Source organism: Humulus lupulus, chromosome 4, assembly GCF_963169125.1.
Source record: "Humulus lupulus chromosome 4, drHumLupu1.1, whole genome shotgun sequence".
Classification (NCBI taxonomy): domain Eukaryota; kingdom Viridiplantae; phylum Streptophyta; class Magnoliopsida; order Rosales; family Cannabaceae; genus Humulus; species Humulus lupulus.
Window position 1 is genome coordinate 121,501,819 of NC_084796.1, and position 16,382 is coordinate 121,518,200.

Consider the following 16,382-nt stretch of genomic DNA (forward strand, 5'->3'; position numbering starts at 1 on the left):
TAAATGATTGACTCACTTACATAATGTAATTAGATAATTACAAACAATTATATAATATGGTCGCACAGGATCGCACATGGTCACATAATCTAATTATATATTGACACACTTAGATAATGTAATTAAATTGTTAATCAAATTTATATAATGTATATGAATGATGTCATCACTTATATATTGTAATTAATTATCAAAACATTAATTAATCAACTGTGGTCGCATAGGGTCGTACATGGTCACATAGACAAATATTAGGATATACTCTAAAATACACCATGGTCGCACATGGTCGCACCGGTCGTATAAACCAATATTATGATAAACATTGAAATACACTAAGGTCGCACAAGCTTTCTCAAGATCCACATTAAGCACTTTAATTAGCATAAATTTGAGAGATAGATCTAAATAAAGTTTGCATAGATCAAATACAAGAAACATTAAATATAGTATTTAGGGAACTAAATAATAATAAATCACACATGAGTTGTGCTTCTAACATCTGAAGGCACTTGTCGACTAGGACATTTTTTTGAATTATGTCCTGATTGTCCACATGCTCCACAATTATATTTTTTCTTAGGGACTTCACCTTGGGAAGGTATGCGATTGATTTTTTGTCTTCCTTTAGTCTTGTCTTCAGGAGGTGCTATCACTTGTACTGCAATAACATCTTCAGGAATGTCGGTCCATTGTGAGTTTGGAGGAACAGGATAAATAGTTTTAGCATATGCTAATAACCAATATTCAGACGTGTAGTATTTTGAACACATAGAATATATGAGTTCCCCAGTATTTTGGGGCTGTGCCTTTCCTGCTGCTACTATTGCATGGATACATGGAAGGTTCTCAATATCGAATACTTTGCATGTGCAACTCTTTGACCTTAAATTTACTATTGCATCGAGTTCTCCACACATCACATTGTACTCATTCTCGTTTAACTGGAGAGTTATCAATGAACCGACTTCATCCCATCTTTTACGTAATATTGCTTCCCTCCTCGGTGTCAATGGAGTTGTCACTCCATATGCTTCCCGTCGACGTTCAAGGAACCATTGTCCCATCGTGCTTATGATAAAATCGGTCATAGCAATAATAGGGTACTCTCTTACCTTTCGTATCAAATTGTTCACTGACTCAACTATGTTAATGGTCATGACTTCATATCGATTACCACCAAAATGTGCTCTAGACCACTTTCTGAACTTGACATCATTCTCAAGATACTTAGCGCACGTCGATATATTTTGCGAAGTTGGTCGAAGTGTTTATTAAACTCTTCGATACGGTACGCTATTGCAGCTTTCTTATACAATTTAGTCCCTTCAGTACTTTTGAAACAATGTTTTATATTCTGTTTTACATGCCAATAACATGCCCCATGAGAAGCCATGACATAAACATGACGAACTGCATGTTTGATACTTTGATGTCTATCAGAAATAAAACATAAGTCTGAGCTATCAGGTATCAACTCCTTCAACATCTCTAAGAACCATGTCCATGAAGTGTTATTCTCACTATCACCCAAACCCCATGCAATGGGGTAAGTATGATATTCACTATCTTGTGTAGTTGCTATTAATAACACACCCTTATGCTTAGTTTTGATCCAAGCTGCATCAATACCAATTACATTCCTCATGTAAGTGAACCCTCTTATTGCCACACCTAAAGCCATAAAAAAGTACTTGAACTTATTTTCAGAATCAAGTTCAATGTGGGTAACTGTACCTGGATTTGCCCGCTTCAACATGTGACAATACGAAGGGAGCAAGGAAAATTTTCTTTGGCCATTCCTCTACTCAAATTTTGATCCCATTGTTTTCCTTTCCAAGCTTTCTAATAACTGACTTGAACTTTCATTTCCTCCCGCATGAATCCTGCGAGGCTTCTTGGGTTAAGTGGGTCTTTACTATTCTTAAAGTGTCCCTGTACACAAGAACCAATAACACGACTGGATGCTTTTCTATGATTGCCATTTCGGTTCATTTATGAGCAACTGTGAAGACTATAGTATTGTCGAATGACAAAGAAATGGGAATCTTTCATCTTTGTAGCACAGACTCTCCATGAGAAATTTTCACTAATACAACGAACCTCCTTTACAGACTTGGTTGATTTGGTTGCTCGCATTTCAAATCTCCCATTAATGGCGATGATGCTAAGATAATAACTCAAATCATCCTTACTCACAAAGTGTTGACCCACTTTTAAATCAGATCCATCATGTCTGCCACTATTTTGACTTGCTTCTCTATTAAATTGTGCAAAATTTCCCATAAACGTATCAAAATGTTGATAAGGGATAATCTGACCTCCCCCGACTATATTGTCATTCCCAATTACATCATTATTTTCTTGAACTACTTTATCACATTCCTCGAGTACATTGTTACCTCCCTCATGTACTATATCATCTAGTGTGGGATTGGAACCAATGATGTCTTCACCACTCTGCCCTATATCTTCACTCGGAACATAGCTTGGATCATTTGGAAATTGATCTATTACATGACACCCAAAATAGTTATTGTACAAGCTTCCATTATCAAAAACTTCATCATCACAACCAAATTCAACATCATCACCAGTGAATCCATCACCATCACCATCATTGACAAGCTTCATCTTTCCTTTATCATTATTCTTTTTGATGCACACATACAAAGGAATCACTTCTTTAGCTTTGTACAACTCCTTCAACAGATCATCTACATCAAAATCACCACAAATCTTACTTGGTACCATCTTATTAAATGTTTCACCAGCCACCTTATGAGTTATTTCAGTTTCATATAAATTTCGATCAACACCTACTTTTTCATAGACTTTATTCACTAGTTGATGAAACTTGATATTCCGGTCAACCACAAATCCCTTGTTGCAACCAGTACCAAACCATTCCCAAATACGATTACTTGTAATCTTCCACTCACCATTATAGTCCATGCATATAAAGATGTGATCCATACCTATCATAAAGTTAAATATTCAAATTAACAAGTGTAAAATAAGAATACCACATGTGTGAATCTGAAAATTACACTAAGGTCGCATATGGTTGTTTAGTATAGTTTTTCGATTACACTGAGAGACCATGTGCGACCTACATGGTCGCATATGGTCACATAGTATAGTTTTCCATTTACACTAAGAGACCATGTGCGACCAAAGGGTCGCCTTTGGTCGCATATGATCGCATATTACAGGTCATCTTCAACTTCGAACTGAGGTTATTTTCACACTAGATTTTTATTTTTTTCATAGAAAAACCTAAAATTATGCTTCATATTGTTATATAATTGTAAATAATAAATTCTTAATTGTTAAACGTGAGATTATAGTCAATTACTAACCTTTACAATTCTTGGATGAAATTTTCACTTCTTCTTTAATGGTTTCTTGATTTTCTTAAGTCAAAGGTGAATATGAATATCATTGAAGAAGAAAGACTTGAGTATTGTAATGGAGATGAAGAGAAGAACTCAGTGAAGATGAAGAAAACTTTAGAAAATGTGGAGAGGAAGACCTTCAAGAGAGGTCATGGTCTTTTTCCCTAGGGTTTTACTCCCTGTTTTTTTTCTTTAAATGATAAAGAAAAATTAATTTAATGTTAATTATATTTATTAAATTAATTATTAAGTTAAGTTTAAAAGGTGGTCATTTTGCTAATAAAAATATTTGAAAAATCATTTTGCTAATAAAAGTTTTCATTATGGTCATTTTGCCAATGCACTCTCCCACCGTTTGTCTCTATTGATTGTTACTTGTGGTATGTTGTTATGAACCAAGCTCCCCATTGAGTAAATTGAGTGAATCATTTTCAGATCTTGTTGCATTTCATTTATGGGTGCTCGAGTATATCTGTCATGCCCGAATTTTCTACTGGGATTCGTTGTTATTGATAACAGGAACCAGTGTTGAGTTATTGATTGGTGGTTATTTCTCACGGCATTGGAGGGTTTATTTTTACTCTTGAATTTCGTATTGTTGTTTGATTGGTAATCTTGTTTGCTAAAGTGATGTGGGTTTGCTCCATGTGCACATTGAAATGAAAGTTTGGTCATATAGTAAAGTCATGGGGAATTGTAGCTCATGGTTTTCAGGTGGATATTGGATGCTCAATTTTTCTAGCATTTTAGCTGTGTTCTGAGCAGTTTCTAGGCAAAGTGAGGGATACATTTTTGGGCAGTTTTATTATTCTTGGGCATCTATTGCAGCTGAATTTCATATGCATTTTGCTATTATTTGGGGTACATTTGACTTGATAAGTAGGGGGTTGTTGATAAGCAAAACCTTCGGCTGCATGCTCTTGCTATGATTCTTTGTTGAGAATGCCTCTTGATAAGAATTAAGTTGCTAGGAAACTTAGTTCTTATGTTAAGTTCAGCGGTACTGAGGCCGTTGATTGCTATGAGAACAAATTTTGCACCCAAGTATTTTTAGCGGACAAGGGATCTAATTTGAATATTGTTGATGAAGAAGTGATGCCCATTTTTGTTCGCACTCCTATTGAAGAACTCCGTTGGCAGCTGTTTTGTAGCCTTCACCTTATACCTGATGATACTATTGTGAGGGAATTCTATGCCAACCTTTCGCCCACCTAGCCACAAAGTGTCATAGTTTGTGAAACTGAAGTCCCACTGACAATCGCAGCCATCAATGCTCTTTATGGGTTACTAGATATTGAGGATGATGACTATGCAGCCATGTTTCAAAACTGTGATTCGGAGTTACGCCAACAAGTCTTGTATGATCTTACTGTTCCTGGCACTCAGTGGATATCCTCCTCTACCCAAGGTCGCCTCACTTGTCAGCGATAATCATTGTCTCTTGAAGCTAAAGTATGGTTCTACTTTGTGCGCAACAGTTTTATGCCCACCATGCATATTTCCATAGTCAATATGGAGCGAATGTTCATGATGTTTGCCATCATCAGAGGGCATACCGTCAATGTGGGCAGAACCATTGCTCAAGCAATACGAGAGTGTGCCAATAAGAAGGCAGGACATACCTTTTCTTCCCTCACTGATCACACAGCTATGTCGTCAGGCAAGTGTCCCAATGTCTGAGCAGAGCCATGCGAAGTATATCCTAGGTCGCATCACCCAATATTACATAGCTTGAGTGTTACGGACCTCAGATTCATAGAAGTGTGGGGAAAGTTCTTCTGTTTCCCCAGATGTTGACCATGACACACCTATTGCACCACCAGTTGAGAGTGAGGCTTCGGATATGCATGCTAATGCTTCCTCTGATGCTGCTCCTGTGGTTGACCCTCACCACAACAATATTTTGGAAATGATGCACTTTATGCACCAGTAGCAGCAAGCTTACTGGCGCTATGCCCAAGTGTGTGACCGGTCCATAGAAAGCATACTTGAGAGGAATTTCACCAATACCTTCAGATCCATGCGTCAATTCCTAGATAGCATCTTAGCACCATGTAGAGGAGTTAGCACCGTGAACACTGAGGAGACAAGCGATGAGGACACCTATGGTGGCGGTCAGTGATATGAGGGAGTGTTCTTTGGTTTATGTTTTTATTTTGTTTGTGTTAGGATTAGTTTTTCTTGGATATTATTTGAGATAAGTTTGGGGGGAAGTGAGGAAAGAGTATCTTGGTTCTTGGGGTGTTCATAATTGAAAATTACTATACACTTATATGCTCAAATTTGATAAATATCTTTAATGTTTTATTATATTCAATGTTTTTATTTTAAGTATATTACTTTTAAGTTGCCATGTTTTTATATTATTAAAAATATATATTTATATGAGAAAAAAATATAGAACATTAAAAGAAAAAATGGGAAATATAGGGCCGCGACACACTACAAGTCAGAGAGCCCCAAGGATCTCTCCTAGGGGAAATGGGCCGCATCACGCCCTACCTGCGCCGCGACGCCTGGGCAACTTCAAAGGCCCTCGAGGGTCTTTTCACACACACAAGTTGTGGTGCCTCAAGAATAGGGCAGCGGCCCAAGCTCCATACCCAGAACTCCCCTCCATTTTGTCGAGCCAATTCAACTAAAATCCACCCAAATCAATACCTAAACCCAGAATTTAGTCTAAAATTCATATCAAGGAAACATAATCACTATAAAAACCCCCAAAAATATCCCATAATCTCACTAAAATCTACAAACTTGCCTAAGGCTCGATCCCCATGAGAACCCCTGAACCACAGCAAAAAAACTAACAAAAGTCAGAATAAAATCCTTACCTCAACTGAGAATTCGACCCTGAGCTAAACCCCAAGCACATCACGCTTCAAGTTTCCTCAAATCCTTAGCCAATTCTAGAATAATTTCACCAAATTTCCAAGTGCACCAAGGGAGAGAGAGTGAGCCGAGAAAAGAGAGAGAGAGAGAGAGAGAGAGAAACAAAGATTGAGGGGCTAAGTTCCTTATGATTGATTGTAGAGTCATAAGGTCATATGTCTATGTCTATCCTATCCCTTGGCACCAAAATGACCAAATTTCCTCTAACTTAACTCTTAGCCCTTTAATACCATCATGGGAAAACTCATCATTGGCATCATTCCCGCTATTTCCTCAATGTTCCTATAAATCCCCAATTAATCTTGGCATACCCAAATAATCACTAAACAGCTACCCGTTACACGATAACCCCGAACATGTACTACGTTCCAAAAATACACCTAGTCTCACCCCGAGCCAGGCATTGGACCCCGTTGTGACTATTCCGTGTATCCACTCCCTAGGACCGCCTCAGATCACACATATCAAATATGTCTCCTCAATACTGTGGTCTCTAACATAACACACACATATATATATCCTCAACAGGTCAAAAATTACAAATATGCCCTTAACAACACGAACGAGCCCACATGCATATTTAATACACCTAAACATGCATATCTTGTCATTTCATATCATAAATCAAGCAATCAAATATTGATACACATATATCACAATTAATCACATAATAACATAATTAAATCAATTATTGCCCTCTCGACATGCTAATGAAGCCACTAAGCCTTATTTGAGAATTTGGGACGTTACAACTATCCCTTCCTTACAGAAATTTCATCCTCAAAATTTACTTGAATAGTTCGGGATGTCGATCTCGCATATCAAACTCAAGCTCCCACGTTGCCTCTTCTGCTTGGTTGTTTCTCCACAACATTCTAACTAAGGAAATAATCTTATTCCGTAAGGCTTTATCATTCTAGTCTAGGATCTGGACCGGTCTCTCATCATAAGACAAATCTTGATCCAACTCCAGGTTTTCATAACTCAGCACATGTGTAGAATCTGATACATACTTTCGAAGCATAGACACATGAAATACATTGTGGACCCCTGATAAGGCTGGAGGTATAACTAATCTGTATGCCACCTCTGCAACTCATTCCAGGATCTCAAAGGGGCCAACAAACCTAGGACATAACTTTCCTTTCATTCCAAATCGTTTCACTCCTCTCAAAGGAGAAACTCTAAGAAACACAAGATCACTGACTTAAAACTCTACACTTCTACGTTTCAAGTCTGAGTAACTCTTCTGTCGACTCTGGGAGGCGGGCATCCGAGTTATAATCTTGTCAATTTCCTAGTTAGTCCTCTGAACAGCCTCGAGACATATATATTTCCTCTCACCTGTTTCATCCTAATGAATGGGCAATCTGCACTTCCTCCCATATAACATTTCACACGAAGCCACTCTGATAGTCGCCTGATAGTTGTTATTATAAGTAAACTAAATCAAAGGGAGGTACTTACTCCAAGATCCCCAAAAGTACAGCACATAGGCCCACAACGTATCCTCTATTATCTTAATCGTCCTCTCAGACTGTCCATCAGTATGATGATAATAGGTGGTACTGAACCGCAATTTCATGCCCATAGCCTTCTGTAGGCTTTCCCAAAACTTAGAGGTGAAGGTCGGATCCCTGTCGGACACTATCAACCTCGAAGCCCCATGGAATCGCACAATCTCCTTTACATACAACTTAGCATACTACTCCACTGTATAAGTTGTTCTAATAGGAAAAAAAGTGGGATGATTTGGTGTACCTATCCACAATCATCCACACAGAATCATGTTGCCCCACTGTCCTCGGAAATCCAACCAAGAAATCCATGGTGATATCCTCCCACTTCCACTCTGGAATCCCTAAAGGCTGCAGCAACCCTGTGCGCCTTTGATGTTCAACCTTCACGTGCTGACAGGTTAAACTCTTGGCCATATAATCCACCACGTCTTTCTTTATCCCTTGCCACCAATAGAGAGACCTTCGATCTTGGTACATCTTCATTGTACCCAGATGTAGAGAATAGGGAGTGGTATGAGACTCATCTAGAAACTCTCGCCTGATACCAGAATCCATCGGAATGCCAACCCGATCTTTATACGTCAACAAATCATCCCCTAAAATAGAAAAGTCTTTAACCGATCCACCTATGACATCCTCACTGTGTTTCCTCAACTGTGCGCTTCTCAAATTCTCTCGAGGAGTGTGGAATGAAGAGTAATGTTGGATAGCTAACCAACTACCAGTTCAATTCCTACTCTTGAATCTCTTCAGCTAATTATTCTGATAGTTGTCTCGAACTGAACAACTGCTCAAGCCCCTTCCAACTCAATGCGTCGGCCACCACATTGGCCTTTGCTGGATGGTACAAAATATCACAACCGTAGTCCTTTACAACTCTAGCCAACGTCTTTGGTGCACATTCTGTAACGTCCCAAAAATGATAATAGGGTTTAGTGTCTTGATTAGCATGTCGAGAGGGCATAACTGGATATAGGTGTGATTAACTAATTAAAAGCATGACTATGTGGCATGCATGATATATATGATAATGTGAGTATGATTATATGCATATTTATGAGTATTAAATTTTCATGTCAGCCCATTCTTGATAGTTGGGGCATATTTGTAATACTAGCCCGTTGTGGGCATAAAAGTTAAATATATGTGAGTAAATGATTGAGACCACATTATTATGTGGATATATTTGCAGTATATGGCTCTAGGCGATCCTAGTGAGCAGATTGGCGGAAGAATCACAGTGGGGTTTAATACCCGGCTGAGGGTGAGCCTATGGGTATTTTGGGAATTTTAACGTATATTTAGGGTTTATTGAGTAATGGGGAAGTAATTGGAGATTAAATAGGCAAGTCAGGATTAATTGAGAATTTATAGGATCACTCGAGGAGATAGTGGGAGATGTGGCAAATGACAATTTTTCCCTTGGGGCCATTTAAGGTTAAGGGTATGCTTAGGGGGCAATATGGTCTTTGGTAAGTGAAAAGACTCAGTAGAAGCCTATAGATACTAGGTAATAAGCAGAGTCTCTCTTCCTCTCTCCTTAGTCGGTTGGCGCACCTTCCCTTAGTGGGCAATGAAGCTAGAGGAGTGGCTTGCAAAAATGGCTGAGGAGAAGGCTGAGAATTGAAAGTTTGGAAAGAAAAGCTGAGAATTCAGGCTAGGATTGGACAAGTAGCAACTGAGGGATCAAGCTAGGAGTATTCAAGGATCAAAACTTCTCTGAGGTATGGTTTCAAAGTTCTAAATCACTAAATTATTTAGTGTTACTATTAGAGTTTATAGTTGTAGAAATTCTAGGTTGTGACTAGTTATGGGTGTAAAGGGATTGTTTATGGACTAGATATAATGTTTAAGATAAAAGGATAAGAATTCTACGCTTATTTTTTGGTTAAGATGATGATTGGGGTTGGATTTTAAGGTTTAGGCTCAAGGGAAATGCTGGGAAAAAGGTGGAATTTATGGGTTTGGGGCCTCAGGTCACGGCCCTGTTCTTTAGGCATCCCGGCCCGCGTGCTTGAGAAGGTTGGGATGCCTCTGTTTCACCAGGTGCACCGCAACCTAGGGGGGTGCAAGTCGCAGCCCGTTTCCTCCAGTAAAGAGGGCCTGGCCTCTGTCTAAGGGGTCAGCCGCAACCCTTTAAGGCAAGTCATAGCCCTAATTGGAAAATGGAGGGAAGCCAAGGTTTCTATGCTCGGGGAGGATCAGGGATTAAAACTAAAGCCCCTGGGACAATTTCTACTACCCGGTTTAGTATAAATCGAGGTTCTTAAGGCTAGTATATGATTCCAAAGCTTTTAAATGATTTAGAATCTTATCGTTATCCATTATCACATTGTGATTAGGTTTTACTGCCAGGGCTCAGGAACTAAAGATTGTGCTTGAGGCCATCAAACGCTCGCTGCTGGGGATCTGAGGTAAGAAAACTGCACCCATGTTGTTGTCATTGGGACTGAGATTCCCTGTAATTGAATATATAAATTTTGTAGGTTGTATATCTATTACGTGGAATATGGAAGTACGACCTAAGGGTGCTGGGGCTGATGATAAGTGTATTGGATGCAACTCAGCCTAAGTGAGTCGGGGTCAGCTAAATAATAAGAGGACTCGGCCTAAGCGAGCCGGAGTCAGTTAAATAAACAGAGGTCTCGACCTAAGGGTGCTGACACATGAACATTTGTATTATTGATTGAAATGTATTCTTGAGAATACATGTTTACTGTTGTTTAGCTTAATGCTTGTACATTATTGAATACTTGAATTAATTGGATTAAGGTTGATTGAATGCTACTGCTGCTATATATGTTGTTGTTTTTTTAAGTTTTCTTGCTGGGCCTTGGCTCATGGGTGCTACGTGGTACAGGTAAGGGAGTTGATACTAGACTATCCACGAGTTGGAGAGCTTCAGGGGTAATGTGTACATATGCAACCTGCTCGATCACCACGATTGGGATTCCTTGGGAGGAACTAGGGTTAAACCCTGTTTTTGCCACTTCGGATGGCTAAATTTTTTCTGTTCATCTTTCACAAGTCTGTAAATCGATTTTACGGGATCCTATGTAAAAACTTAATATTTTAATGAAAAGAAATCATTTTCATTTTGTTAACCAAATATTTTATTACTTGACCTTAACTTAATCTTTAATTACACATTTAAGTTCAAATGACTTGCTTAGCATGTTAAGCACTATTTTAAACACACAGTGTAACGGTCTTGGTTATCCAGGGAGTTACATATTCAAATCCTTTTGAGTGAAGAAGTACTTCAAACTTTATGGTCTGTGTATATTTCACACTTCTTTCCATTCGGATAGTGCCTCCATACCTTCAGTCTGAATATGACCGTGCTAGTCCTAGATCATGAGTGGGACACCTGTGCTCATACTCCGCTAAAGATAAGTGCGACTCACAGTTAGGTAGTTAACGACGTGATTATGTGGTTACTTGTTTAAATTGAACCTATGTGCCTTATCTGCATGCTAGTATAGGAAGCATTATGTGTATGAGTATATTTGGTAGTAATGGGATTTGATAATTAATGCATGAGTAATGTAGATTGGTGCTTTGACATGTTTATTGTGAGTGTGATTATTGTGATTGTTTGGACCTGCCTGTGGGATGATTCTAGATATGAACATCAGGGCTGAGGGCTTTAGTCGATTATTGCAGACTAATTCAGAATGTATGTACTCAAGATAGTTAATTGGACATGGTATTTCTAGAATGGGGATTGTAGATGATAGTTAGGGTCAGAACACTCCATCTGCCCCTAGAATTCGCAGCAAATGTTTGCTGGTATGCGAGTAAGGCTACCAAATCAGGATAAGGAGATTAGATAGTTGAGACAACAAGTTCCGTCAGGGAAACTCTGCTTTGTATGTCTTGACATTAAGGTAACTAGTGTTGGTTCGATCTGAGGATGGAAACAGATAAGAGTTATCGTATGAAAGGCTTAGAAGCATTATCCTCCAGTTCTGAGGGAGGTTTGGGTTTGCTCAAGAACTATTCAATAGATGGGCATGATTAACTCCGTCCTTGATGATATGAGAATCGTAGGTCATGATAGAGTAGTTGTGCCTTGCATATGCTGCAGGAGGAGGAAGCCCTGATGTGGTGGGAAATAGTACCCCAGACCCAGAATATTGTTATGATGGGTTGGGAGGAATTTAGACAGTGATTTGATAAAAGAGACTATTGTGATGCAGTTTGAACTGCAAGGACTAATGAGTTTATGAACTCAGTTCAGAATGGTAAGACAATGACAGAGTATGTCAATAAATTCGATGGGTTGGTCAATCTGCTTTTTATATTATACATGCAGATGTATCCTGGAAAGAACGATTTATTTAAGGACTAAACCCTGGGATGGCACAAAGTGTTAGGGGTTGCTCCAGTGCATGAGATTTTTACTTATGCTCATGTAGTAGGGAGGGCCTCATTATTATAGACATAAGAAATGAGATATGAAATGAGAGGGTTGTGGGGCAAGAAGCGTAGGCAATGGTATTCCCATTTGCGATATTAGGTATTGGCAGATGCCAGTAACTAGAAAAGAAGGACCTCTGATAGTTCTACTGCTCCTGGTTTTGATAGGAATGGTTATAGTTTACAGGATAGCCGCCTGGACGGCGATGAGGCCTGGTGAAGTTATTTAGTATGCGCCAGATGCAGGAGATGCCATCTAGGAGGACGTTATGGGAAGGTATGTTTTTCCATATGGAATAGTGTAGCGTCTCAGAATTTTACTTAGCTAGATAGTAGTAGTAGTTAGTAATAGCTTGTAGTATTTTAGTTTTCGTGGATATTGGTTCAAGCCGAGTTATTTTTGGAAACTCATAGAAATAGTTATGGATTTTATAAGTTTAACCTATAGTTTAGAAATATTAATTATAACCTAAGGTTTGATTAATATAGCTGGTCCTAGAAATATTATTTATTATTACCTAAGTTTTAGATAAAATAATTAAGAGCATGACCCTTGTCACAAGCATGCTTATTTAAGAATTTTAGATGAATTAATTAATAATGGATGAATCTAGAAGCTCTAGAACCTTCCAGCAGCTGTTAGGATTATGTTCTACTCACTCAAAATTGTTTTAACAAACTTCAAATATGCTGAAAGTGTGCAAAAACGTGTTTAAAATATCTGCATTTTCCAATATATCGCAGCTATAGGGGCCGATATGTCGCCTACGGAAGATACGAAAAACACGTCAACTTCGCACGAACGAAACCACAAAGGCTCGGGGCGTAGGCTTAGGCGATATATCGCCTAGGGTAGGGCGATATATCAGCCCTTGGGTTGGTTTTTTGAAATTTCGTGAAATCTGAGCTAGAAATAACCCTCAACCACTTGGACTTACTCTTGAACGTTTTTGACCGAGTTCTGGGCATCTATTGAAATGAAAATTCAAATATTTTCAATTTATATTCATTTTAAAAGGGGTTAGTTTCACTCCTTCAAATATATAAATACGACCTAGTACTCAGCCATTCTACTCATCATTCAAGCATTCTTTAGAGCCTCCAAGCTACTAAGTTTACTCTAGAGAGAAAACACTAGGGTTTGGGATTTAAAAGCTTTACAATCTAAGCTTTATAATTTTTGTATCGAGGTGTAGATCAAAGTCATAGTCCATTCAAGGTATTCTTATCCTCAGGTTTAATCTATCATAGTTCTTTTATTTTCTTTCATTTTCTTTCAGATCCTAACTTCATTTTATGGCTTCTTGGTTAGGTATTTAAGTTCTTGAAACTTAAGGTTCTTCGGTAAGTTTCTATCTTGATGGTTTCTATCTATTTTTTCATCTCCTTTTCTTTAGAAACTCATGGTTTTTACTGTTGGTTTGAGGAGTGTTCCAATCTCGTTCTTGTCTCCAATATCCCAGTTTTTTGTAAGGAAAATAGGTTAGATTATATGTGTTATGATATGTTATGTTATGTTGATATGTTATATATGTATATGAATATGTTTTATGTTATAGTCGCTTGGGGTTTATTGTTTCTTAGATAGCAAGCACCAAGATTTTTATCATTATCGTGGATTAGAGTTATGATTCACCCTAACTCGATTAGTAGAGTGAGGACCTAGATGGGTTATCATATACTACTTTGTGATCTAACCTACCTCGATTAGTAGACTGAGGACCTAGATTGTTTTATCACATGCTACGGTAATGAGTTAATGGCAATTAATATTATAGTCCTATATGATATATGTTTTTACGTCATATGTTTTATAGTATATGTTCTATGATATAGTCTTATGATGTATGATATATGTTTTTAGTAGATTTTCCTTGCTGGGCGTTAGGCTCATTCCTTTTATTTTAGATGGTGCAGAAAAATAAACTTAAAAGGCAGGATGGATTCGTGGCAGCTTTGCATGTGTATTGGGGATGGACTGATTGAGTTGACTGCTGGAAGATCGAGGATGAAGTTGTTTCAAGTCATTTAATTTATGATTTTATGTATTTCTGCACTTAGTATTTAAACAATTAATTAAATTTTACGTTTTTATGTTTTTTGTATTAAACAATGGGATCCCATACTATATTTTGTATTCCTACCATATTTTGGATTTTTAATAAAGTTTCTGTTATTTCTTGAATGTATTCCAAAATAGTAGTTATGTTTAGTATTTTTTAATGGTCTGGGGTTTAGAATTAGTCGGGGCATTACAAATAGCTAAGCACGTTAGGTCGGATAGCCCGAGATTACAGAAGGGAGGACTGGTCTGCCTCGTTATAGTCAGAGCTCGAGGATAGTCCCTCATAGGGGACCGACTGACTAGTTAGTCCTCATTCTTTGTTATATAATGAGCTGGAAGAATTTAGTGTTCCATATCTCCCAGAAAAGATTTCGATATGAGGTGCATGCCTCAAGGATGCTATATAATGGGGCTTGAAATATTAGTGCCTGCTGGGGAAGAGTTGGTAACTTTCAAGAGAATAATTGGAATACAAATGGTAAGAGGTTTATAGTAAAAGTGATTGAGCTCGTCATATGAGAGTTTTTATATAACCCTGAGTAGGAGCTAATGTTTTAAATAAGGGACAACCATGGATTGCAGGAGTTGATAATAATGTTTGAATTGGAAGGGAAGGACCCGGTCACATCTACAAAATGCCTAGATATTGGGGTAGATATCACCTGGAATATATCAGTTAGACTGAATGGAAACTGGATTAGCCGGTAAGGTTTCAGATAGGTGCCCAAGGAATTGTTAGGTACGCTACGGGCTTTGGGTATGGATAGACTCGGTATCAGGGACATCATGAAGAATGATATTAGCTTAGCACAAAGAATTAATGGTTCAGTTAAAGAAGTATTTAATTTGAGGATGGATCAGATGAAGCATCATATCATGAGATACGTCGACATAGCCTATTAAGGATGAAGGGTTCAACTGCCCAGTTGTAAGATAGGACAATGTTCTCAGGAATTGATCTTCGATCTGGTTATTAACAGCTGAGGATCAAGGAAAGAGACATTTTAGGAATTACTTCTTGCCCCAAGTAGGATATGATAGATTATCAGTGAAGGTTCTTAAATGACCAATGCTTTAACGACACAGGTAGGTTTGACAAGTAGAGAGTACAAGAAAGACTTGGATGAACCACATCGAGATTTGTTCAGAATGTGTTTGTCTACTCCCAGTTAAAAGCAGAACGGGAACAACCACTGCATTGGTAATACTAAAATTGATGAAGTAGGGTTTCACATAAGGCTCCTGAAAGTGTAAGCTTCGATTTCTCCAAAGGTATTCAAGGTCACGTTATAGGAAGTGATGGGATCATGTATGAAGGAATTCAATCAGAAGTCACAAAGAAATTACTGAAGGACGCGTGAGGGGTGAGAAATACAGTGAGATTAGTAAGACACGTTAGTTACTACTTGAAGAATTTTTTAAGACAGCTACACCCAAGACTGGGATAACACAAGAACCTAAAGTTAGATTGAATGAATATTTTTGTATCAGATTTTTAGAAGAAAAAATAAGGATTGGTTGGCACCATGTGGTATTAGAATCCGTAAGTAATGGACGAATGCGGAAGGGCAACATGAAGGATATTGTCTTTGCTTATGCATGAAACGATAAGGCAGTGCATCAAAGATTAAGACGCGCCCAGATATAAACTGAAAGGACGGTTGTTCATGCTTCACGGTAGATGAAAGAATAAGAACACAAATGTTATACATGGAGCATTAAGTTGACGATAATGCTAGATAGCCACGGTTAGGGGGCAGTGCTGGCACCCATGGAATAGAAGTAAATGTATTAGCACAAAGGATTTGAGCATTTGATCATCTGTAGAGGAATAACCTTGAGACCAATAGCTAGTGGAAATTAATGGATGATTCACATTGGAAACCCTTGTTTTCATAAGGGGAAATTAATACAGAAGTTGACCTCCTAAGTAGGAAAGATCTGTGCCAGTTGGATAAGATGCTACAGATTACAGTAAGTCAGATGAAGTAATGATCAAGATTAATATACTATCTGCAGTTGATAGTGGGCAGGTGTATCTCTATGGACAATGAAATTCAGAGAGAAGATCTTGTAGGAATGGTT

The 16,382-nt window shown here is 38.2% G+C and overlaps 1 protein-coding gene across 1 annotated transcript; it reads right to left on the bottom strand.

The window, feature by feature from the left end:
* Positions 1 to 476: 476 nt before the first annotated feature.
* Positions 477 to 1,160, bottom strand: LOC133832518 (uncharacterized). The gene has a single exon (XM_062262854.1). The coding sequence runs from the start codon at positions 1,158 to 1,160 to the stop codon at positions 477 to 479; it is 684 nt and encodes a 227-aa protein (XP_062118838.1).
* Positions 1,161 to 16,382: the final 15,222 nt, after the last annotated feature.